This window comes from Amphiura filiformis, chromosome 6 (genome assembly GCF_039555335.1).
Source record: "Amphiura filiformis chromosome 6, Afil_fr2py, whole genome shotgun sequence".
In the NCBI taxonomy this organism is placed as follows: Eukaryota; Metazoa; Echinodermata; class Ophiuroidea; order Amphilepidida; family Amphiuridae; genus Amphiura; species Amphiura filiformis.
In genome coordinates this window covers 76,398,242-76,424,164 of record NC_092633.1, presented here as the reverse complement: position 1 = coordinate 76,424,164, position 25,923 = coordinate 76,398,242, and the positions used below count along the sequence as shown (strand labels likewise).

General features: G+C 36.7%; 1 protein-coding gene across 1 annotated transcript; it reads left to right on the top strand.

Annotated features, from left to right (window-relative positions):
• Positions 1 to 110: 110 nt before the first annotated feature.
• Positions 111 to 24,162, top strand: LOC140154115 (centrosomal protein of 63 kDa-like). Its single transcript, XM_072176723.1, has 16 exons — positions 111 to 142; positions 7,497 to 7,556; positions 8,133 to 8,319; positions 9,399 to 9,494; positions 10,064 to 10,207; positions 11,875 to 11,988; positions 14,871 to 15,125; positions 15,827 to 15,972; positions 17,112 to 17,255; positions 18,330 to 18,447; positions 18,843 to 19,040; positions 20,016 to 20,183; positions 20,932 to 21,089; positions 21,839 to 21,999; positions 22,578 to 22,822; positions 23,546 to 24,162. The coding sequence occupies exons 1-16, from the start codon at positions 111 to 113 to the stop codon at positions 23,720 to 23,722; spliced, it is 2,403 nt and encodes an 800-aa protein (XP_072032824.1). The 3' UTR covers positions 23,723 to 24,162.
• The last annotated feature ends 1,761 nt before the right edge of the window (positions 24,163 to 25,923 follow it).

Here is a 25,923-nt window from a genome sequence, read left to right as displayed (position 1 = left end):
AATGGTTAATTTTCCCCGAAGCTGAAAGGTGGCGTATGACTTAGGCTACCATTTCAAATGCCGCCCTCTTTTGATTTCGAAAATTGTGGCCGGAAATCGCAGAAAGCCAGATGCAGAAACAAGCGAAGCTGCTAGCTGGTAGGTAAGCTTACACATTTTTCTATCAAATCTTGATATGTTGCACAACTCGCCCAGAAGTTGGTGTTGACGTGCAGTTCCGCATCATGCATTGCTATTTAATTTTAATGATGGCCTCTTGGGCGATCCCACTCCCAGACTAGACTCGCTGAGTCTCATGGTCATGGACGCCGTTCGTCCACTGAGACTCGTTTTTCCCATTTTGTGTGTGAATGTGATTTACACGCTTAAGACTTTATGCCGCTGTGGCATTTTAAAAATTTCTTTGAAATTTGGACGATGCATGTAAAACTGTACTCATATAGGAATCAGAAACTTAACTAGGATTCTTACCAAATTCTTGAAACGCAATATCATTTGGAATTTCGGCGAATAAAGATGATTTAACTTTTAAGAAGCCGCCTCTCTCCCCGTGTCCGACAAAAATGATCACGAATGAAAAATGACAAATTTCACTGCGCGTGCGCACAAAGGTTAATTTTGCTGATCCCTCCTGTTCTTTTCAATGTCAATTTGACACACGATTCCCGCTGTTGTTTTGGTTCCAATAAAATAGCCTAAATCTCAAGGCCCCGATCTCAAAACAATAAACATGGCGGAACAAGCACAACCCGATGACCGTGCGTAAGCAGTTGAAGGACTGGTTGATTAAGTTACGTGAAAATACGTCATTGATCACCATCAAACGATAGTCTCTGCACAGCCAATTTGCGTCGGTCCTAACGTTCGTCGTTCCTATAGACACATACAGTGTGTGCCGAGACTAACCTACCACCTGCCTACGACAAAACAAATGAGACGAAGAACTGAGCAACCATTTTTGTCCTGAAAAATGCTTCATCGTGACGATCAGAAACGCCAAAAAATTTTTTTTTTACTACGCTGGATATTGTTCTTGAATCAAAGTACATGTAAGGATCAAATTTGAAGGTAAATAGGCCAAATATTGCAAGAAAATCTACTCACTAGGCGGCTAGGGACTGCGCATTGAGTACACGGCTATAGGGAAAACCAAAAATCTAGACTATCCCAGACAAGAGCCCATTCCGAAGTCGAAGACGAAGACTCGAAGTCAAGTGCATGAGTGATTCTCAGTGATAGTGCAGTGGGTTTTCTTAATATTTCTAGTACAGTAAAATTAAGTATTTCTTGGCCAAACTGGAACATGCGCATTGCGTTCATGTAGCGTACTAAGCGTGTACCCAATGTAAGGCGCGTGTTACGTTGTATGCTTTCTTCTGTACGGTACCGCGCTATATTCATGGCGATCCTGACTTTTAGACCACCCGCGCTATATAGGGCTCAAATATTACTATTTCATCAAGGTTTAATATTCTAACAAGCTTAAACTAAAAGTTTCATCAAAGGAGTCAAGCTTTAAACTATTAAGCAAAAATATCCAACAAGCTAAGTAAAACCAATTTTTGAAAAGAAGCTTAAAACATCCATTTTTTCATCGTAAAAATCATCTAAAAAATCTTTAAAAATACAGTGACCTACCTAATATTACTATCTATGTTTCTGATGATATCCAAGAAGCTAAAATATTGTGAAAGAGGGCAGGGCTTTGAGTAATGAGATGCAGAATTGCGTCACGCAGTAAAAGGATGTCAAACGCGCTTGAAATGCATGATACGCTAAGCGTAAATTACCGTCAAAAACGAAAGCGTACATCAAGCGCTTGTGCTCTGCGAAAAACTTCGGAGCTGGCATCACCGGTTTTGTTACCAGCTCTTTTACGTCAAAAATAGCTATAAAAACGTGAATTTTAGAACAAAATAAAGCTTGTTCGATGGAATAAAAGGTATGTTTGCACAGTTGAAAACATGTTTAACCTTGTTGCGAAAGTTTAATATGATAAATTTACAATTTGTACCTTATATAGCTCGGGTGGTCTATAAGTCAGGATCGCCATATTCATCAGCAAAGTCAAAGACTAAGTCTTAGTCTAAAAAAAAAAATTAGTAAACTTTAAAGGCCAAGTAAAATAAAAAATATGTTTCACGTCCGGGGTTTTGAAAAAAAGGAGGAAGAGGGGCCTTTTTATTTTTTATCACAAAATAGGTGTAATACCCATGTAATTAGAGCTGTTTTAGCGTACGGTATACAATAATGCCTGGAAAAAGGAGGGGGCCTCTTTTTATTTGTTGTTCTGAGAGATAGACCCCCTCTACCTATCACAAAACCTTCTAAAAGTATCTCTATACTTCCTACACATATTTTTTGAAAAGTGTTACGAGTCGTACTTGACTCAAGGCCAAAATCACCTTTTACCCGAACTCACACGAATGCACAACACAAGTTATTTGATTATGCTGACAAAATCTAAGTCTTTAATTGAAAGCACGTTATTATTGGTACAATATACATTACAGGGTGTCCCAAAAAAAAAGAGGCCCCTCATTGCGCCCTCTTTTTCTCCTATTTCTGAAAAGTTGATCAAATATATTTTGGTATGTAAAGAAACCTTGAGTCGTTAGCTCTAATAAACCAAAACAATTATATCAATCGGCTCACAACTTTTGAAGATATGCTCTTTTAAAGAAATGTACCTGTTTTTCACTCCATTGAATTTGAATGCATTTTGAAATCATTAATAGAATATGACATGAATACAAGTTATCAATTTTCATATTAAAAATACGAAACATCTTGGAATTTTTTTTTTTTTTTTTTTAGGTCAACCATGAATGATCCTAGCATTTAGGTCTAGGTCCAGGGACACTACAAAACCGAAAAAATAAAAACTTTTTTTTTTTTAATTGAGTATAGTCCCACCCCAATTTTGAAAAATGTTCACCCAAAACGGGGTGGGACTATACTGTCATCATCTGTAATAGATCAGAGTAAGGGCTTTCCTGAAATATATTCAACAGATGCATACATTACATTGATAAATATGAAATTCTAAATGATAAGCAATTTGGCTTTAGATCTAAACATTCTACCTATATGGCTATCTTGGAATTTATTGACAAAATTAGTAATGCTGTCGAAAACAATGAGACAACTGTTGGGATTTTCTTAGATTTGTCAAAAGCCTTTGACACTATCGACCATAGTATTTTATTACATAAACTGGAACATTATGGTTTTAGAGGAAACGTTTTAAAATGGTTTAAAGATTACTTACATAATAGAAAACAGTATGTGTATTACAATTCTTGTAAATCTGAATATAAAGATATAATATGTGGAGTACCTCAAGGCTCCATCCTAGGCCCATTATTGTTCATTTTGTATGTTAATGATATCATAAATACTTCCACCATTCTAAAATTTGTCTTGTTTGCCGATGATACTACTATAACTTATTCACATAAGGACATTGTGTCCAAATACGATCTTATCAACAATGAATTAAAAGAAGTTAATAATTGGTTTAAGGCTAATAAGCTATCAGTGAATGCAAGCAAGACTAATTATATGGTGCTTGGTACAAATCACAAAACATCACGCGTATTGTACAATGTTACTAATAATATTATATTAGATAATGTAATCCTGGAAAGGTTGAATAAGACCAAATTTCTTGGAGTGACAATTGATGAGAATCTAACTTGGAAATTTCATATTACCAACATCTCAAAGAATATATCTAGAGGTGTTGGTGTAATAAACCAACTGAAACATTTTGTTTCCGAACGAATAATGTATTCACTATATTGTACTTTAATACTTCCTTACATAAACTACGGTATCTTAGCATGGGGAAATACTTGTCACAAATATTTGGAAAAGATTTTCAAACTTCAAAAAAAAGCCCTTAGAATGATATCGAATAGTCACTTTTTAAGTCACTCAGCCCCTATTTTCAAGAATTACAATTTGCTTAATGTTTATGATAGTTATGATCTCGAACTAAGCACTTTCATGTACAAGTATAATACCAATCTGTTACCAAAGGCCTTCAATAGTTATTTAGTTGAGCAGAGGAATCACCTCAGGTATCACACAAGAAACGCTGAAGATTACAAGATCTGTCTTACAAAAACAGAGTTTGCTAACAAAACAATAAGAACCGCCGGACCAAGAAAATGGCATTCGATCGACAGATGCGCCAAAACGGCTACATCAGTAAAACTCTTTAGATCCCAAATTAAAACAAACCTTATGGAAATGTACACTTAATACCTCTTAGTTTTGATTTACTTATTTTTATTTTTCTACCTTTTAAAACAAAAATCGATTAAAATTAACTGATCTCTTAGCATTTATACTATATTCACAAAATGTCAGCTTTCTTTTGCGATATACGTGAGCATATGTTATGAAATCTTGTCTTAAACTTATATTCTGCATGTTCTTTATTCATCATTTTTTTTCCTGCTTAGTTCGTTCTACATGAATGTATGGAAGAGGGTGGGGGGTGGGGGTGTTTGTATGTATGTAATTGTATTTTATTAGACAAATTAAGAAACTTAGGCTAAGGTTAAGGGGGTGCTTGTTCAGGCCTTTTTGGCCTTCTGAGCATCTCCTCATTCAAATGTGTTGTTTTGCTGTTATTGTATTGTTGTATTTTGAATGAAATAAAGATTTGATTGATTGATGGGGGTTATCACTTTCGTAAAATGATACAACCCTTCAAAAAGTGACTAAAATAGAATTAATTTTTCTCATTGTCTTGGAGAACATTTGGCCTATCAATAGTATTATATGCCCTAAAGCATCTATACTACATTGTATAATTAAAGACAGGGATAAAAAGAATTTATCGCGTCTGATGTCACTGTCAATTACGATCTTTGATTGGTTAACACAGGTTAATCAGGGCGTAAAAGGACCACCGATCTCTATCTGGTGCTGATCGGAGAAAAGGAATAGCAGCAAATGGCGAAAAATTCCGTAGTTTTGCAAGGCAAAAAGCAGCTTTTCTAGGCATTGTGGACATGGTGCCTTCGGTTAAGAAAGTTTCCTACTATAAAGACCTAACTTTTGAGATGGTTTGCATGTCGAAAAGGTGCAAAATCAACAATAAGGCGCCCGGTTATAAATCCGCGTTCAGCAAGTCATCATCACAACACTTTCATGCTAATATCACAACACTTGTAAACAAACCGTGCTCGAATTTGATTGACAGATGACGTCAGACACGATAAATTCTTTTTATCTGTGTCTTTAATTATATTTTAACTTTGTACAAAATATATATGTTATCATCCAAATGGTTCTCTGCCTGGTTGTTTGTTTGGCTGGTTGTCCGGGCGGAAGCAAATTCATTAATCCACTGTCCAGCTCAAACACAATAACCGATCAACATCAAACTTGGTATGGTGATAGTATACATGTATGGTGGCCTGATATGCTGTGTAGTTTTGTGCCATGTTATTTGCATATTTATGAATATTAATGAGCTTATTTGCATATTTGCACACCTTTGTGTGGGGGGCCACCTTAATTACGAACCGCGTAATTCTAGTTAAGGAAAATAGCAACATACATTGTATTGGCACATTTTGTACGAGACTCCTAAAATGAAAACTTTAAAACTTACAAGTTTGTGCATAGTGCCCCCTGCTACCTCCACCACCCCTGCATGCCAAAAATAAGATGCAGGGGTAACACAGAAATGTTGGTGACATTATACCCTGTACCACTGTCAGTTGATGTTTGTCTCATTCACATAAATGTGGCATTAGAACCTTACATCTGACAGTGTTTCTGAATCTCTTGTTCAATTCCTTGTTCAATTTCCTTTCAGAAAATGTATACTTTTATCATGCTGGGGGTACATTTGTTTTGTTTAATGATAAATATATGGCATTTGAAGGTGAGAGAGTGTTGCAAATTTAAAAAATCAGTGTGTGACGAAAAGTCTGCGAGGTTAAAACACATGTCAAATCTATAAGTATTAACAAGTCCCAGAGAAAAGCTTGCAAATTATCACCCAGCACTTATTATGGTGGCATGTAATTCACAGGGCTCACTGTGAAAGCTGGTCAGAAAAGGTGGTCAGAAAAAGGTGGTCAGGTTATGGAAATTCTCATGACATGACGATCTGCGGGAAGGTTTTTACCCGAAGTAATTGGATTTGTGTGGTGGTACTTACTAGATCGGGGAAATGTACACAAAAAATTCCCACCATAGCGAGAATGACACCCATATATGACATGACGGTGGGATCGATGTTTCTCACTAGATTATGTGTTTGTATTATTCTCAGAAAACCCCCGGGTTTAGCGCTCTAGCTGAAATTTACAGCAAGCAAGGTCTTAGCCAGCCATGCGTCCACCCGTCTTTAAGACAGGCTAATCTAATTTTGGACGGGTGGATTTAATGGATTTTCCAGATGTGATAGCTCTAAAACAGATGATTTTAAGGTTATATGAACTTGAGACTAATTCAGAGTGACATGTAAAGGCCAAATCAGGACATATTTGACCCCAGTGACCCTTCCATGGGTATAGACAAGTTGTTTTATATTTGAGGGTCAAATTTTGGTATATCTGCTTGGACGGGTGGTTTCTGATTTCTGGCTAAGACTCTGACAGCAAGATAATGGAAGACAGTAAAATGTAAACCTGTAATATAGATAGAGTATCTCGAGCTCATTTTTTACTCCATCCCCATCTGAGACAAATATTTATACTAAATAATTTCCTTCAACGATTCCCTGCACATTCTGTACTAGTGTACAGTAACGGTCTTACATAAATAAGGGGTCCAAAAGTCTGACAATGACTCAAAATTTCACAATTTCAAAGGTTGTCCAGAGACAGCGTATTTTAAAGTTCCTTGTACAGTAGGCCCCTACCGTACTAAAAATTTCCCTCATTTATCAAAGCCCTGCCCTCCTTCCAATAAAAACCTTGACTCCAAAGTGTTTGGCAACTTTTTAACCAACTTTTTGAGAAATTCGCCATCTTGAATAAATGCAGAATTGCGTCATGCAGTAAAAAGATGTCAATCGCACTTGAAAATGCATGAATCGCTAGCGTAAATTACTGTCAAAATGCACGTACGGTACATCATGTGCTATGCTACGCGAAAGCTTCGGAGCTGGGATCACCGGTTTTGCATCAAGCTCTTTTACGTCAATAAATAGCTACAAAAACATAAATTTTTTAACAAAATCAAGCTTGTCCGACGTAATAAAAGGTATGTTCAGTTGAAAACAAGTTTAACCTTATTGAGAAAGTTTAATTTGATATAATATTAGCAATAGCTCTGGTGGTCTAAAAGTCAGGATGGCCGCCTCTTACTTGCATTTACTTCAAGCATGCTCAATACATTGAGCCAGTTCCTTTTTAAAAATAGAACTTCTGCATTGAGACACACGTACCGGCACATAAAAGCAAAATCATGTTATATTATATTGGCCATTATTAAATTTGTACCTGATATGTATTTTTTTGCAGACCAACAGATTTCCAATGCAGTGATAATGGGGACCTATTGCAAGAAGCACGAGAGGCAGGGTGAGTACTGGTTCCTTGAGTTAGTGTAATATTGATTTTAATGAAAAAAAGAGTTAAAATACTTTCCTGCATCAAAAGTTGATCCGTACTTGATAAATTCACAAGTTATAAAAGGCATAAAAGATCTATAGAATTAATGACTCCAGGTTTCTGTCAGAAGGGTGGCATTTGTGATGCAAGGGTAGGGCTTCAAATCATGATTAAGGTTGGGGTTTCAGTTGTTATTGAAACAAAACAGTGTCTTCAGCAAGGACCTTTGAACACATGTATTACTCATGAAAATTAACTTTAATTTAGTCGGGACCAGGACACTCTTTAAAAAAAAGTTTAAACAGGCATTTTTTTTATTACAGTCAATATTTCCAAAAACAAAATGGTCTAATATCCAATGGCACAGTACACTAGTCTCCAAAATTCTTACTTCAAATTGCGAGAAACCTCTTTTTGGAAGTTATATGAAGAAGCCACTGGCCAAATGCCAAGGGGAGAGAGAGATCAGCACTTTAACATGAGAGCATGTAATGTTGCATGAACTTTTAACTTTTTCTCTCGATTATTTATCTCATTTAATTGCAGCCTCTTTGATGGTCCATTGTCTAGTTGTGAGACAGAGCTACAAGAACTTCTTCATCAGATTGATATCATGATGAGTAATAAGCATAAGGAGTGGGAGACAGAGACGGAGACATTGAAACTACAATGCCAGGCTAGAGAGCATCAAGTGGTGTCTCAAAGGACAAAATTAGAGGCTTCTCAAAGACAAGTATGTTGTATTTGTTTAATTTGTTAAAGTTGTCACTATGTCATCATTCATGATGTACATGTTAGTTACCAACTTGATCGCTAAAAACCGATGCAAACACTTCAAAAGTACTATAAAAATTTCCCTCTGAGAGATAAAGTACCAAAATATGAAGAAAATATGAAATTTGCTTGACATTTCATTGGATTTAGTTCACTGGTTTTGAAAACAAATCCATGATGTAACACTAAGTGCTATTTGTCCCATTCCAAGTTTGCCATTACACTCATGGCATCGTTGATGAATGTTGCAAAATGTTCTTAATTCTTAAAATGTTACTCATGTTAATTTAATCAAACCAGGATGAATCTGATATTATACCAAAATGTTAATCACTCTATTTTTCATCACATTTTCTAACTGAGTACGAAAGTATGTTTTTCCTCGGGAATGAAGGTGTTGTGAAGGAGCTTGGAACAGGTTAGATAATGATTATGATAAACATAATAATGATTGCCTTCAAACCAGTGATCTGGATGTGATGCAAATTTTACAGTTCAAGTAACAGAGTAAATGACCTCACATGGATGACCTTTCGATTTTTAAATTTTGCTTATATTCCTAATATCAGTGAAGATCACTTGTTAAAAAATGGAAAAAAAAGCACAGTGATTTATGGTGCATTATTCACAGGCACAACACCTAAACGTTGATTCACAAGCTTCAGCACACTTTACAGGTTGTCGCTGACCACTATGGCCCCACATCATTCCATAAACCATAAACATAGGGACTTTACAGCTTCCAAAGCGTCCACCCTTGACATTCCACAAATGACCATTGCAACCAGGATCAGCTCCCGAGTTTTTAACGGGTTACAAGAAGACAATTAGCAGTAAGTTTCTTGTCCAGGGTAATTTCAAGCTAACTCAATTTTTCCACAAGAGCGTACTAAACCATAGCCAGGGTTCGAACCAGCAACCTCTTGCACCATAGTCGAACACCTTATCAATTGAGATAACTTGACTGCAATATCCCTAATATCAGTGAAGATCACTTTTGAAAAATTACAATGTTGTTTTCCATTGTTCTCCCTGTAGGTAGCTGAACTAAATGATCAGATAGGTGGAACGAGTAAAGCACAGAGACAACTTGTAACTGATTATGAGCAACAGCTGTCTCAACTCAGAAATCAGGTATGACAGGTATCAATGTTCACACTATATTCAGGCATGTCAAGTTTCCGCACAAGTTTGGTGTCTTTTTATAATTTCCTCATCATTGCATATTTTTTCACATACATTTTAACTGGGTTGCCCTGGTGCAAAGTAATTTGTATCCATTGAGTTAAACAAAAAAAAATCATTATACATAATATGCCAAATAAGAAGGTTTGTTTCTCAAACCTGCACACATAAATGTGACAGCCATCCTAGCGCTAACCCTATGTATGTACCGTGACTCTTTCTACAGGCTTTTTTTTTAATTTTAAAATATGGGCTAAAACACACAAAAAATCCTGCGTATCTCTTACTAGTCTTAGCTTGTTTTTCTAAAACACAAGCATAGCACATAGCATTTTTGCTTGCCAAATGTTTTAGCAACACACATTGTTTAGTTTTGTTTGTGTTACAGGGTGTGTTGGGGTGTGTACATGTACAATGTATGTGTGCTAGAGGATTGATGAAAGAGGTGGGTGTGGGTGGGTCTCCATGTAGGTGTTTTTGTGCATCATCTTGTGGATGTTTGTCTTATTTAATAACAGCTGAGCAATCTTCAAAAAGACTATGAGAGAGTCCAGAAACGGCACAGTAAACAAGCATCCAATGCTGAGAAGGCAAGAGACCAAACAGTGGTGGAACTACAAGAAACACAGTTACAGCTGAAGATGGCAAGGAATCAACTTATGGTATTTATAGATTGTAATATATTAATATAAATATAATATTGATATTAAAGGAGTATTTCGTGATTCTAGCATCCTCTATTTATGTCATTTTTCATTAGATATCCACGAAAAAACCTATTCCCAAAATTTCAGTTGCTTCCGATTTTGCGTTCGCGAGTTATGCATGATTATGTGTAATTACACTGCTCCATAGACAATGCGTTGTAATTTCGTTCTGGTGCACCAGAACGAAATTCAAATTTCACGATATCTTTGCTAAACGAATTAATCTGCAAGAAATATTTTGTACATAAACATTATGTAGCCAGAGGTTTCCAGTGATATAAAAATCTCAACTTTTTTTGAGAAAAGTGGGGGATGAGACTGTGGATCACGAAATGCCCCTTTAATATTAATATAATAATATTAAACAAACGATAAAATTATGGCAAGCTGTTTTCACGTACAAAATGCAATACTATAAAATTAAGAAATAAAGGGTAATGCATTATCCTTTACATCGAAAATAATGTGTCGAGGCAGTAAAAATATAATAATGGGTGGCGGCGCGAACCCATTATTTAAACGCTTTTACTGCCCAGGACACACTATTTGCGTGTAAAGCCTACTGCTGCCCCCTTTATTTCTATTCTACTACCACAAAATAGTGCCATTTAAAGAGAAAATATCACATATTTGCCCAAATATTTAAAGTTGTTTACCTCAAGGTGGAGCGCCTACGTGAAGCCGTAAGTGATAGCGATTATTGCAGAACGTGTAACCAAGCGTAATGCTTTGCGTACAATGTGTAACGACGCTAATATACTGCATCGCGCTTTGCTGTGCGCTGTGATGCGAGAAGAACATAAAGTTTGTTGCCCTGGCCACTTTATTGCTAATTAATGGTCTTTCACGTGACGCGTTTCAACAAATCACAGTGCGCGATTTTGAATAATGGGTCGTGGGGGTAATAGAATATATGCAATATTGGGCCCGCTATGTGAATTGAAATTAAGTTTTTTGGCAGCATCTTATAAATATTTGCTTGTTAGACAAAGTTCTTGCACTCACCTCTATGAGGAATTTGTCAAGTATTTATTTCATGGACCAAGCTGTTGCATTCTTTGAGTAACAAAATGGCTCCATGCACAGACATGCAAAGAGCAGTTGGATCTTGGTATGCTGCTGTTGCTTTTGTGACATAAAATCTGAATAAAAACACAACAGATAGTATGTGGATCATACAGGAAATGTATTAAGGAAATGATAGGCAAAATGTATCAAGGAAGTTATAATGATGTGGTTGACATCTCAAGGAAGTTCTAAATGATAACCTTTTGCCCTATCTATTCTAGGTTCTTAAAGCAATAATGTATGATTTGCATTTTAAGAATAGATTCCAATCACTGATCACATTGTCCCCTTTTAATTTCGAGCCGAATTAATGAGGTAAATTAAAGAAAATGCATTCAGGTAACCCCATTTGAAATTCGCACTGCCTGTGTGGAAAATATAGGTCTTGCCTTCATATAGGGGATGTATGAATAGCGCATTGTCATGATTGTATTGACTACTGTCACTCCATATGATCAACAGATTTCGTGCCCGAGCATTAAAACAGGATACATGAATACCAACTTTTCACACCTTTTTGATATTACTGTATTGTATGTTGTTTCTGTTTTCAGGAATATGAAGGTAAAGTTCGAGACTGGGAGGTTCAGCGTCGAGCGCACAGGCAACAGGTTGAAGCAGTGGAGTCTCAGAGAACCACAATGGCTGAAAAATATGAACTCATGCAGGTGGGTAATTAATTATATCTAGGCTGCTGAAGGTGCTGAAGATGAAGAATACCGGAGTATTCCATTGCTTGTTGTTAGTATGGTGGCTGGTGCATTTAGATCTTTGTGAACAGCAACAATCTTGAATGAAATGCATGCACTGTATGAATTCAGTGTGCCAGTATACAAATATTGACTGCTATGAGGGGCATGGTTAAGATTATAGGCCCAAGATGATCTCAAAACCATGCTATGGTTTTGAGATCACGGCGGGCCTATAATCTTAACCATGTCCCGAATATAAAGCAGTCAATATTTGTTTTATATACCGAATGGATACGTGGATGTTGCGATTAGCAGTTTGATCGGGACGCACGCGTGACCGGTCCATAGTTCATTTCCATGACCGGTCCACAGTTCATTTTGCGGGCATAGTTAATTCAATGACTGCACTTCAACCAATCAGATGACAGGAATCTATATATGAGGTATATAAAAGATAATATGCCCAACTAGGAATGGTATTGACTGTACTGTAAGATAACACTGCTGTACAGAGATATCACACCTGTGATAGATCATAAGTGTATGAATGTAAAGTATAGGTCACAAAAAGTTTAAGTCAGTCAGCTATAGCTACCATGGATGGGGAAGCGAGTTGTCAATTATCTTTATGCACTTCCCCCTATTCTAAATGTAGTCTCAACATAGGACAGCTATATTCTGATTGGCAGTAGACTAGTAGACTTGCATGTGACCTGACACATGCCTCTCCTATTTATTGTCTCTCTCTTGCATTTCAGCCCTGAACAGGGAGACTAAAAATCTTAACAGCCAGGCTGCTAACCGCCTGGCTGTTATCTATGGCAAAGTTGCTATCAATTTCTCAATACAACATAAAATGTCCTGAACTCTTCTGTCTACTACCTGTAACGTACCTTGTATTGCATTCCATCCTAGGCCCAGCCATTCAATATTTTGGACCGGCGTCCATACAGACTTCTGTATATTCGGTACTAGGCCTGCCTGTAATAAATCTGCTTTAACTGATTCTGATATACTATTACTATAGCACTCCTGCCATGATGATGCTCGACACCACCCATCGTCTAAAAACACTACTACAAACCAACCCTTGTTTCTCCAGAACTTCACTAATGGTCTTATGCATTTAGTAAATAGATAAGAAGCGGTTGATAAACCAAACGCTAAAACTTGAAATGAAAAGTATCTTACTACACCTTTAATCTCCCAAGCAAAACTTAGAAATTTCCGGTGGTCTGGAAATATATCGATGTGATGGTACACTGATTTAAGGTCAAAGGAAAACATAAAATCCCCATCATGAAAATACTCCAACGCTACCCTCCAATCTTCGAACTTAACTCCTTCCTTCCATAAATACTGATTTACATAACGCAAATCTAAAATTAAACGCAATTTCCCCAAACTTTGAACCGACACAGACAGGGGATTCACAATGTCAGGAGGACTTGATACTTCCACAATAAGATCTTTTGCAAGAAGATCCATAATAGCTTCTAGCACAAATTTTTAATGTTTTACTGCTGATTTGTTGTTATGGAATGGGGGTGTTCCCACAAAAGGTATTCTGTATCCCTTTTGTATAACCTGCAGAACTTCTTGATTAGCCCCAATCTCCTTCCAAAAATCAATGTTAGCTTTCATTCTTCCTCGCACAATTGGTTATGAACTGCCTTGTTCGTAATCAAAAAGTTGTAACTTTCAATCATTTATCTTAATATCAGCTCAACACAGAATTGTCTACATGCGTACCTGCGCTATACCTCCATTTGCCTTAACTGCTTTACTGATCCATGGTACTCTCTTTGACTGGTTTGAATGAGAATGATGAGCCACTGACACCTGTGCAGTTGCGTCTCCAGTGTCCAGTCTTGCCACAGGCAAAACAGAAGTCTGCAGACCTGTCCCTGACGGAGTAGTTACCAAATGCTCCACCCGCTCGTCTATTTTGTTGATAATAGCCACGAAAAGAACTCCCAAAATAATCTGGGTTAGGAAACGTCTCCACATGTCCTTGTCCTGCTTGACCCCGATCCCGGCGATACGGAGCTGACCTACGGGATGACCTGGTCTTCTTACGCTTTGTAGCTGCTGACCTTTGCGCTGCTCTAATTCTCTTCTCGTCGTCGCTGTTTGATGCCAACTCATCGGCCAGATACTCATCGATGACTTTCCAACCATCATTATTTCGGCTACCATTTCTTCCAGATCTGCTAAACCCCCTCGGGCATTTCCTTTACAGAATTTACCTATCGCCTTAGTAATCTTATCTCTTTGTTCAATGTTGTAATCGTTACTAGCATCTATTACCTGCTCTTTCTGAGCAGTGAGTGCCTCATCTATAAAACACAGAAATAAAAATATTATTGGAGTTCCAAGCATTATACCAAGCATTATGATCAACAACATGAGCATACAAATACAATCATGTCCTATGACACAAACACATACCTAAATATTCCTTGACTCACAGCTTCTTTTACAGAGCTTTTTACTGTGGCTGATATGCTGTCTAGTGTAATAACTTGCACCTGAACCTGTTCACGCTGTTGCAATGTCAAGAAGGGTGAAGATCATGTTTTTCGTTCTCCGCTTTTTTCTTTTTTCATTCCTGTGGGGTTAAGAGGCAAAATGACAGTCTCAGACCAATTTCAAACAGATTTGAACTTGAATTTTATAACTCATAGCTTGAAACAAGGAAACTATCAAATTTCAATCGTAAAAACAGTTTTTCAAAACTAATTCAATCTGATCCATGAGACAAAGGAAGGATATTTTACTAATTAAAGTAGCTACTGTTTTCGTAAAGAATACATTCATTACTAATAATTAAATGTATGCATTCCTTGTTACCATAGCAACAATCCCTTGGTTATCAGGAACAATTGAGTAAAAGGCGCCAGATGTTGGAGCAGTGCGAGCTGAACTACAAGTCCAGACTGACACATGTGGAGGGACAACTTGCCCGAGCGCAAGATACACTGAATGGGAAGAATGCCACCATACAAGATCTGGAGGAAAGACTGCAGAATTCAAGTAGTGGAAAAATGAGAGCAGAAGAGGAGTATAGTCGACAGGACAAGCAATTGCAAATCTTGGAAAGGACCAATAGAGTAAGGACATGTTGTCTTGACTTCATTTTGAATAATGCTTTAGGTGTAGTTTTTGCCAATGTTAGTTTAAACTGTGAAGGTAAAGGGTTCAATATTTTCTAAATGTTATCATATGCGTACATGTACAAATCGTACATATCTTTTTAACCCCCTCCTCGAGATAGTACACCTATATAAATGTTGGTGTTTTGTTCATTGTGAGTTAAACAATTAAGAAATTGCATTATAGCTGTCATAGGGACTTACATTGCAAGTGACAGTGACAAGTGCCTCACTCAGGCGCTTTAAAAGTTGGGATCTTATGGTGCAGAGATGCCACATGGTGTTGTCGAAATTTGTTGCACAGGAAGGGTAGAGCAAAAATTTCCTGAAATTGGTAATTTTTTTAATTTCCTAAAATCAGGAAATTTCCTGAGAAGTGGAATCTCTGTTGGTGACAAGCTATTAAGTGTGGCACAAGTGTTGCAGTGAAACTAATTAATGATTGTTTATGGATATTATCATCTGATATCACTTTGTTTTGTAAAATTATGCATCAGTGTTTGAGTCACACTTCAATCCTTAGAAATATGGGACTGATAACTGGCCAACAAGCTGTGTTGTATATTGTTTATTGAAAGATCATTATCTTTAGTCAAAAAACTAATCCCTCATCACCAGCAATTGGAATGGATTACTCTATTGGTTTGTGTTCTTTGCAGGATTTAGAGGATCGGTTATCACAGTTACAGGTTGAATTGCAATCTCGTGATGATTTAGTGGCTGCAACTGAACAAGATATTAGAAGGAACAATCAGGCCATCTCTGATCTAGAGGACAGTCTGGCAATGAAAGACAATATCATCAGGTAAACAACTTTGGAACCTTAATTGATTAAAATTTCTTGTTTTTTAAGTTTTCAGCGGGTCCCCGTCAAACAAGTTTAAAAATGTTTTAAAAATTTTTAAATAAGTTGTTACAATTATTTCACCATGGTATAGAGGGTTCTGTCTGTTTATTACATTTCTATATTCAGACCAAAGAGGTTATACAAGGAGAGCGGCTAGCCAGGGCACTGTATATAGTATAGAGGCCGTCAGTGTGACGTCATATGCCGCCATCTTGTGGGTACACGCTGCGATGGTCGTTCGATCTCCATGCGTGAACAGCAAAATCACCGTGTCGATCTTGCGCGATAACAGCTGCGTGGCAAGCTAAGCCCTGCGCGTAGTGTCCGGCACGCATGCACACGCCAGTATCATTTGTACCCACAAGATGGCGAAAGGCTGACGCCTCTATTGTCCCCTCCAAGAGTGACACTCATGTATGGACAAGTCTAGACTCTTTCTGTCTAACCTCCTTGGTTGATATAGAATAATAACAGATATCGTCGATGTAATGACAAAACCTCGTATCTCAAAAAAGGGCAATGTTCAAGAGGGCAAAAAAACATTGCTGTGTTGAAATTTTAGCATCAATGTATGTGCTTTGCCACAGTCATGACTATAATAACTCCAAACACAAAGAAAGACACAAAAATAGAGTTTCATGGTTTCAAGTTTTGGAGATACAAGGTTTTTGCACAATACTTTTAACAACATCCCTTTTGCTAATGGCTAAAATGTGTAGTGACAAAACCTCATAACTACGTCTTTTATCTATTATCTTATCTTATCCTTTATATTAGATACAAGGTTTGTCATTTCAATTTTGAAAATAAGGTGGCTTTAGGTTTATTGTTGCAGATAGACAAGCAATGTTTTGCCAGTATAAAGCCTGGCATGCTAGCTACAGAATCAGTACAAAATCTCAATTTCACAGAAAAGTGAGATAGATACGAGGTTTTGTCATTACAGCGGTGACTTCCTTGCTGTAAACAGCAACCAGTGATAGATAGATAGACAAATATATAAATGAACTAAATTAAAGATGTGATAGTACTTTCATGCTGTGTCTTTAGTATGAAATGGACAACCACTAGTTGAATATTTTTCACTGTTTGTGTAGGAATCTTGAGGAATCTAATAGAGGAGGTGAAGCAGTGATGATAGCACAAATGAAGCAGCAACTTGTGGATCTGCAATCAGAAGCTTTACAGCTACGTCAGAATGAATTACATTGGAAAGACGAAGTAGATAGATTGCAAAGAAGGTAATTGGCTAGTTGCTTGCACAGGTGAATCAGATCAGGTGCAAACATGGTTTGTAGCTAGTGGGCTGATGTTTTTCATATACTCCTCTCTGTTTATTCTATTACCTCTATTTAACCATTCATGCACAGTGTTTTTTGCACCGTTTGCCTGTATGGGACAGATATCACTGTTATAAAATATGCAGTGACAGACACACACAGAGTTTGTTTAGCAATTTTGTCTTGGGCACATTATGGACATTTGGCCCTTGGGAAATGACTTTTTGTGCCCATATCTGCTTCTCACTGAGGCCTATCTGATACATGGATGGTGTATCAAAATGTTATAACATATTTTAAGCAGTCTCAGGGATCGTTGTTAAACTATTACACTGAGTATACTGCTAGCTTCTAAAATAATGTCTTAGAAGTTTTTTGCTGTAGTTTTTTTTATACTTTTTGGAGAGTCAGTTGGGTCAATGCATTTCACACACATATCTTTGCAAATGCATGGGTATGTATAACAGCACTTTGAGCTACCACGACTAGCTGCACATTGATGTCACTGACCTGACAAGAGTGAAAATACTATATGTAATTTAGAGTGGTCAAAATGCTCAAATTGACAGTTCTTTAGGGATTCAATCATGTTTCACCGTTGTTCATCACCAATTAACAACGATGCCGGACATGAGTTGTTAATCGGTGATGAATAATGGTGAAACATGATTGAATCCCTTTCAACAACGAACACAAGCTAAAGGTCGTCTAATTCACATGATTCTTTCATTCGAAATGTCCATTTGTCATTGCCACTCAACCTTACAAGAAGATAGGTGATTTCTCTGTTGATATCAGCAATAAAACTAAAGAATAAAGGGGTAATGTTTAGCTGCTACCTCCAACATAAGAGAGTGTTTACGTTCCAGGCATGACGAATTTTACGGGCTCACACGTAACATGTACGCGTAACCTTGCGTTCGCTTATACGCTACTGGAGATGTGGATTCATCACCGATTAACAACGCTTGGCTCCTGTACAAAAGTATATGAAGAGTTGTTGAATGTTATTTCACCTATTGTTTTCTTTTGTAGATTGGATGATTCCCATATAGAGTGTGCTAGCTTGAACACTGAATTGGCTCATAAGATTAGTGAACTCAGACATATGGAAGGCACAGAGCTTCAACAACTGGCTGAAAACCTGATCAAAGTGAGTGATTCCATAGAGTTGTCCCAGAAATTAAGTGATTTTGATATGAACATTTTAGTGATGTTAAATCATATCAACAAACAAGATTTAAAATACATTTCACAACAAAACTTCTGTGTAGCATGCCTGGCCTTTCAACCAAATGAAAAGTGTTGAAATTACTCGTGGATTACAACTAGAGCCTTCCACGTATCTTAAAAATGCTCAAACCCATGGTGATTTGAATACTTCTGTTCCGTTCAGCTTCAGAAGAGTAGTGCATCTATGAACTGTTTTGTCGAGTTTAGTAGTGACATAGGTGCATATCTTTTTGGTTGCAACTGCATAAAAGCACTGATGCCACAACCAATCTTGATGATGTTCAATATTCATTTTGAATAATTCATAATACATAGGCCAGAGGTCAACAGCAGGAAGTAGAAGAGCGCCACCAAGCAGAGATGATAGGAATGAAGAAGGAAATAGCGGCTTTGACAACGGATCTACATGAACGAGATGGTACCATTGCATCTTTAAGCGAAGAGTTGTCAGCAGTTGAGAGGGAGTTGGATCTTGTCAATAAACACAAGGAAAGACAAGAAGATGAGCTCAAGGTATGAGAAGAAGGCTAAAACTGATACTCCACATGTTAATTTCCTGTACTTTTATATGAGAGCTCCAAAACCCAAGATGTGGGAAGTGTTTTACATGTATATTGTATTTTTGTGCAAGGAGTTTTGGCAAAATGTCCTTCAAATACCAACCATTTATCATAAAATCAGTTCTAAATGTTAAAAAAAAGTAATAAAAATTTAATCTCTGATTTCAATTCTGTGAGAAAATATTTTGAAACGGTCATCTTTCAGCTGAGATTGAAAGATGTATGGTGATGGGAGATTCTTGCCAATCTGTTAATGGGTTAGGATTAGGGATAGGGTTTAATGTTAGAGGGATGATTAAGGGAAAGGGTTAGTGTTAAGTGAGGATTAAGGATTAGTGTTAATATGCACAGGATAAAGTGTGAGACATTGATTTTGTCGTTTGGGTATATTGCTCTCAAAAAGTATTGTTACACTTAAATAAGAGGCAATATTTAAAGAAACTAACACTCAATAAAACAATTGAAGAGTTCAGTGGATAGATAAATTTAATTTGTTCCGCACATTTGATATCCTGTTGCTTGTTGCAATGCACCTTAATTGCTTCAATTTGTACCATTTAATTGACAAAAGGAAGAACTCCAAACATTAATGCTGAACATGGGTCAAAGCCTCTTCAACCATCATGCTGCACCGAGTCCATTTCAAACAGGTCAGGGAAAGTGCTCTCCGGAATAGCAAATAGCTCAATTTGTCAATTTTTTAATATTTCATTTTGGGCTTAAATCAAATGAATAAGGTACCAAAATGTACAGAACAAATTTTCTTATTCATTGTTCTGCGCATTGTAACTGGTTACCTAGTTAACCAGTTACCTAATTAACCATTCACCTAGTGAACCAGTTACCTAGTTAACCAGTTACTCAGGGCTTGTAAGCAGTTAAGTCATTGCTGTTGTAGTAAGTAACATGATGTGATTTCTTCTTGTAGTTAACCAATGCACAATTAGAAGCCCTTCAGCTAGAGCATCAAAACCTTCGTGAGATGAGGGCCTTAGATGTGTCATCTACATCAAGGGACTTACAACAGGCAGAGATTCAGCTCCAAGAATTACATCAGTTACATAAGCAACATGTGCAATCATCTAAAACGCTAGAGGTAAGCAAACTATGCACACATACATGTAATGGAAATTGCTTGGTATATGTGTATGTGACCAGTTCCTTCACAATCCAAAACATGTCAGCATACCTTCCTCTGAGATAAGAAAGGCCCTAAAAACCGAGGCATTTGCATAAATTTAGGAGCTGATTCGATCTTTGGGGTCAATTTAATTTACAAGCAAATTTAATGCTATTTTCAAGTTGTTTTTTCTTCTTATCTTTCAGACCTGAAAATTTTTAGCTGATTCTCTTTTTGTTGCTCAAATTTGCTTATTTTCAGCCCAATTCAAGCTACTTTTCATGATTCCATGCGATATTTCAGCTTCTTTTGAGCATTTTCAGCATTTTTCTACAAAATCAAAATATGAAAAATAAAAAGAAAATTACAATTTTTGCTGGATTTATAGGAATGGGTTATGTGTTCAAAAGTTAATTGACACACAGAGTATAAAAGAAAGTGTTATGCACACATTTTGCATCTTTTATCAGTCTTTGTGGTATCATGTATCCCACTCCATGTAATGCAAAATGTACACAATTTTGTATGAATCCTTGGTCAAAAATATCTTTGATGATGGACAATATTTTAGTTTGCACCAAAGCAGGTAGTATAAGAATGCACATTCAGATTGAGTTTCATGATGTCTTTCAGTTTTTGTGTATTATATTGGTGATGTTGCATAACTTTTTTATGACTACTACGTACATGGAAAATGTTGTTTGGTTTTGTTCTTTACCCTTAGGCTGAAAACGAGAATTTACGGCGTGATCTATCAGGTATTCAACAACAGATGCGTTCCACTAAACACTCAGCGAGTCCCAGGGTGGCCAGTCCCAGGGCATCATTGGAAGGACACCATAGCATGGATAGCATCCTCAGCCAATCCTCAGCTAGAGACAGGTATTAGATTCAAACAAGTCAAAACTTAGTCTCCCTTTGATATCAAATAAGCCAAAGTAAATTTTGAATGTTTCTTTTGTTTCTTTTTATTGCTGGAGAAATGCCAAATGAAAGTTGATGATAAGTTTCCCCATCACATTTTTTGTTGATGAGGTGACTGTTTCATTCATTATTTAATTGTATTTCATTACCTATATTGTTGATGTACAGTCATGACAAAACAGGGCTCAATGCTTATATCATCTTACAGACATTTTTGCCACAGATTGAGAAAAGATTTGATTTTGTTTTTAATTTAAATTAAAAAACATTAGCAATTTGTGTAATCACCAGGAACATGAGTAAACTCTGAAAATTGGTGTAAAAATCTATTAGGGATGTGAAAAGATCATGTTTAGAAGGATTGTTTTTCTTTGAACATGTAAATGTTTCAACATGTAAATTTAACAAAGACATGGCGTTGAAAGGAAATAGCAAAAACCCAGGCAATTTTTCAAGATCTATTTTCAAGAATTTCACCCCCCCCAGGACTCCTGTATTTTATTCACCCATCCACAATGAATGATCACATTTATTGAACCAGATGGTTGAAAACATCTCAGAAAACCAACAAAATTGAAAACAATTAATGCAAAGGAATTTTATCATATTTTTGTTATAATTAAAAATCAATGTTATGACTAATTTTTGTTGATCACATCCAAATCTTTAAAGATTGTAATAAATTTCTTTTAAATTTACCACATTAGAAAATTTGAGGAGATGGAAAGCGCACACAGGAAAGAGATGGATAGATTACAGGAGAGGCTGGACTCAACTGTGAAGCGTTATGAAAATGAAATAGGACGACTGATAGATGAACAGGACAGACTAAGGACAAATCTGAGGGACAAATATCATGCAATCAAAAGTAAGTCAGTGGATTGTATCTTTTGAGATAATCTGATCTACCTGGGCCAGAGGTATCAATGTTGCAAATTGAGTTATCAAGCATATACTTTTGTTGAACTTTTTACATCCTTATTTGGTTGTAAAATTATAATTTCGAAACTTACATCCAAATACATTATTTACATTATGACAGACTTTAAACACTAGACACCTACACAAGATATTAGGTTTCTTATTGGGTTAGCATTAAGAGCATTTGTGACATGATCAAGGGGAATGAGTCGGATGTCACTTATATTGTTTTTGAGATATTGGCAAAAACAGTGTTCAAGTTCTTTTTTTTATATTGTTTTCAGCCATTGATAAATTGCCCACTATGGACACTGTGTTGAGCACTAACCACACTTTAAACTCTGCAATAATTTAAGAAGCTGTAAAGTCATGCCACGATAATTTGACAATTTGGTCAGAACCTTGAGATTTGAATACCCTGTAGTATATATATCATAACTTTCCTAAATCTTTAAATATGCTATTCCAAGCACAATGGTGATGACATGAATTTGCATGCACAATTTTTGCTTCCGTTTTATCTAGGATTACAGGCTGAAAATGATGCAATGGGTGGTTTTGTTAGCAGCGCTGAATCTATTGCCAAGTCACCACCTTCAAAGTCTGTCAACTCATCATTCAGTAGCAGCAGGTCTCTTGGTAACATAAGGTCACCAGCATCTAGGCAACTCTTCAACTCATCCGTTAATGGGCATCCGGCAGTCAGGCAAAGCCACAGTTTTCCTGAGCTTTTTCTGTCACCGGCACAGTCAATGCTATCTGAAAATGAGGTGAATGTGCATTTTTAACACCCAAAATGATCATATTATTACACCACAAGATTTTTGATAGTAACATGTACATGTATGTGTGCGAATATGTGTTTGATGTCAACTGGGGGACACACATGAAACCTGACATACCAAATAGACGTGTGTTGTACGAGGGGCCGCCTTCAGGCCAAAATTAGGTGCATGATTGCAAATAACCCAAAATTGCATTTTAAAGCATATATGAAATGCATACCTTATCCATGATTTAGATCTCTGTGTAACTGCTGAAGCACAGGAACTTGTGTGTTTCATGATCCAAAGCAGCATAAGAATGTATTATCCAATGACCAGCTGTGTTGCTTGTCTTACTGGTCCACAATCTCCCATCAGATATACCCATAGAGGTCAGCAGTTTTTTCGTAGTGTTGTATTTCATTTGCATACAAATTGGTATGATTATAACTATGTTCTGATCAGCTCGTAATAGGCTGGACTCATAACATTGTGGATTGATATTGAATAGCGTACAAATAGCTTGACGCACCACCTATGCGAACTGCCGCGCTTTGCGTATTGCTTGATGCAGTAATTGACTCATGCAGTAATAAAAATGAATAATTCTCACCTTTACGAGCTGATCATAGTATATGCTGCCTGATCCAATTTCTTTGAATGAAAGTCCCTGTATGAGAGCAACTTTTTTAAAGCAATCTACTTATATCTTGTTTGTTTCGTACACAGAGACCTAATTCCAGAGCATCCATCACTGCCAACTTTGTGGCAGAAGACAAGCGTAGACGTCAGCAACTGGAGCAGTTACTTGACAGTCGTTTGAACGATCTAGAGCAGAGAACTACTGAGACATTACAAAGACACACGCATGAAGATGATGTATTTGTACAACAGGATAGTTTATGATATTCTGTTCTGATTATATCAGATTATATGGTGCTTTGGGGGGTGGGTGGGTGGGTGGATGGTTGTGCCAAATTTTGCATTGGTTTATTTTGATTGTACCATTACTAGAGTAAACACTTAAAGATGGGTGGCCTGATTGACAGCATAATTCCCCCACTTTTTCCTATCAAAATGGAGATTTTGACAACGGAAGAAAGCTCATATTTTTCTCATAATCCCGGTGAAATTTTGGGCCTAAAATATATTCCATTTAGATGTTTTGAAAGAAAAAGTGATAGTCTCATCCCCAATTGTGGTATACAACACATACTGTTTTATGGGCCGTTTGTAAACATGTTTTTACTTCTAATATCAAAATGGCTTGCGCAATTTCCCTCAAATGTTGGGAATCAGATTATTTTGGTACAGGCCTCAATTTGAAGTACAAGACACAATACAAAAATCTGATCACCCACCTTTAATGACCCATACTCAGGCCTTGCCGTCTAGATTTTAAAGGCGAGTGGTAAATCACTCGCTAGCATGATGCTAGGCGAGTGGTCGAATTTTCACCACTAATTTGGGTATACCAAGTAGAGCTTCGGTCTTAAAACGGAATTTGTGACTTTCTCCGCTTTGAGGGGCACACAATCGATTAAATGCTGAATTGGCTGATTCGATGGCTGATTTTGGGAGATTCGCAGGGAGTGATATTTAGTGTACATGGTGAGTGAAAAAACGCTCGCTATAAATCGAGTTTGGGCGAGCGGTGGCGAGCGAGAGCGATCGCTCACCTCAAACGGCAAGGCCTGCATACTTGTCACAACTCATTCAATTTAAATGTGACAAAAGCATTATGAGTACACTTAATTTGTAAAAGGAACTTGGCAAAACCTCAATACAAGCCTTTTGTCTTCTACCTTGCAAAATTGACATGTTTATACTGTTCTACAAAGTCACAAAGTGCTTTTAAAGATTGTACATAGAAAAGTTAGAATTCTAATTATATAGAGATTATTGATATTAAGTGTATGCAAATTAAGGTTGGGATAAACCCAAGAATAATGGGTTTTTTTGACCCTAATAAAAAAGTAACACAGATATTTAGAAATGATTGTTTTTTTATTGGACCAACTTCACCAAAAAATGGTTGAAATTTGGGTGAAAATGTTTCCTTTATGATTTGCTCAGAAATTGAGCTTTTTTCAACCATTTTTGGTGGTTATCTCAAATTTGGTAAAAATCTCAACAACAAAAAATCCTGTATCTTTTATCAAGTTTTTGAAAACTAATAAGAAAATTGATTGTTTACTGTTTTTGTTGTCCAAAACATTTTTGGGTTAATATCGTGCTCATCTAGTTATGATTTTCTCAAAAATTAAGCATTTTTTCATGTAAATCTGATATCGCAGATGGATTCATCAAATATTTGCCATTCTAAATAATGTTAACTTCTTTTATATACATCAGACCAACAATGTACCAGTAATAAGGCCCAAAGGGTTCCATTATGTTTCTAGGGTTGACACCAACCTTAAACAAGTAATTATGATCTGTGAAATGCATTTAATGTAATTTCTTGTGTAAAGTATAGCAATTTTCTATGAATTTATTTTTTCATTAAATGCAAAAAATAATATTCATAAATTTTATATATCTATGTCAAATGTGTGCTGTTTTGTATTTGTTATTGACCTTATGAGAAAAATAAAAGTAGAGTCATCAGAAAACTTGAAATATATAATAGACATCTCTGTATGTAAATGGGGGTGTGGGGGTGCACTTGTCAAACAAGGACACTACATTTAAAAGCATGCAAAAGTGGATGTGTTATTAGGCATGGGCAAGCCACATTTCCATTTTATATTCAATTTAAGTCCTCCTTTGATGGGAACCAAATTGATAACCTGTTAACAGTTCAGTTCAAAAGTCCTCTGTGTGTCGTTCAAGGGACCTTTGGACTATGTTTAGCTATGTTTGTCTGACAAGAGGTAGAAGGTTGGATTTCAGTTCAAAAGTCCTCTGTGTGTCGTTCAAGGGACCTTTGGACTATGTTTAGCTATGTTTGTCTGACAAGAGGTAGAAGGTTGGAGTTCAGTTCAAAAGTCCTCTGTGTGTCGCTCAAGGGACCTTTGGACTATGTTTAGCTATGTTTGTCTGACAAGAGGTAGAAGGTTGGATTTCAGTTCAAAAGTCCTCTGTGTGTCGTTCAAGGGACCTTT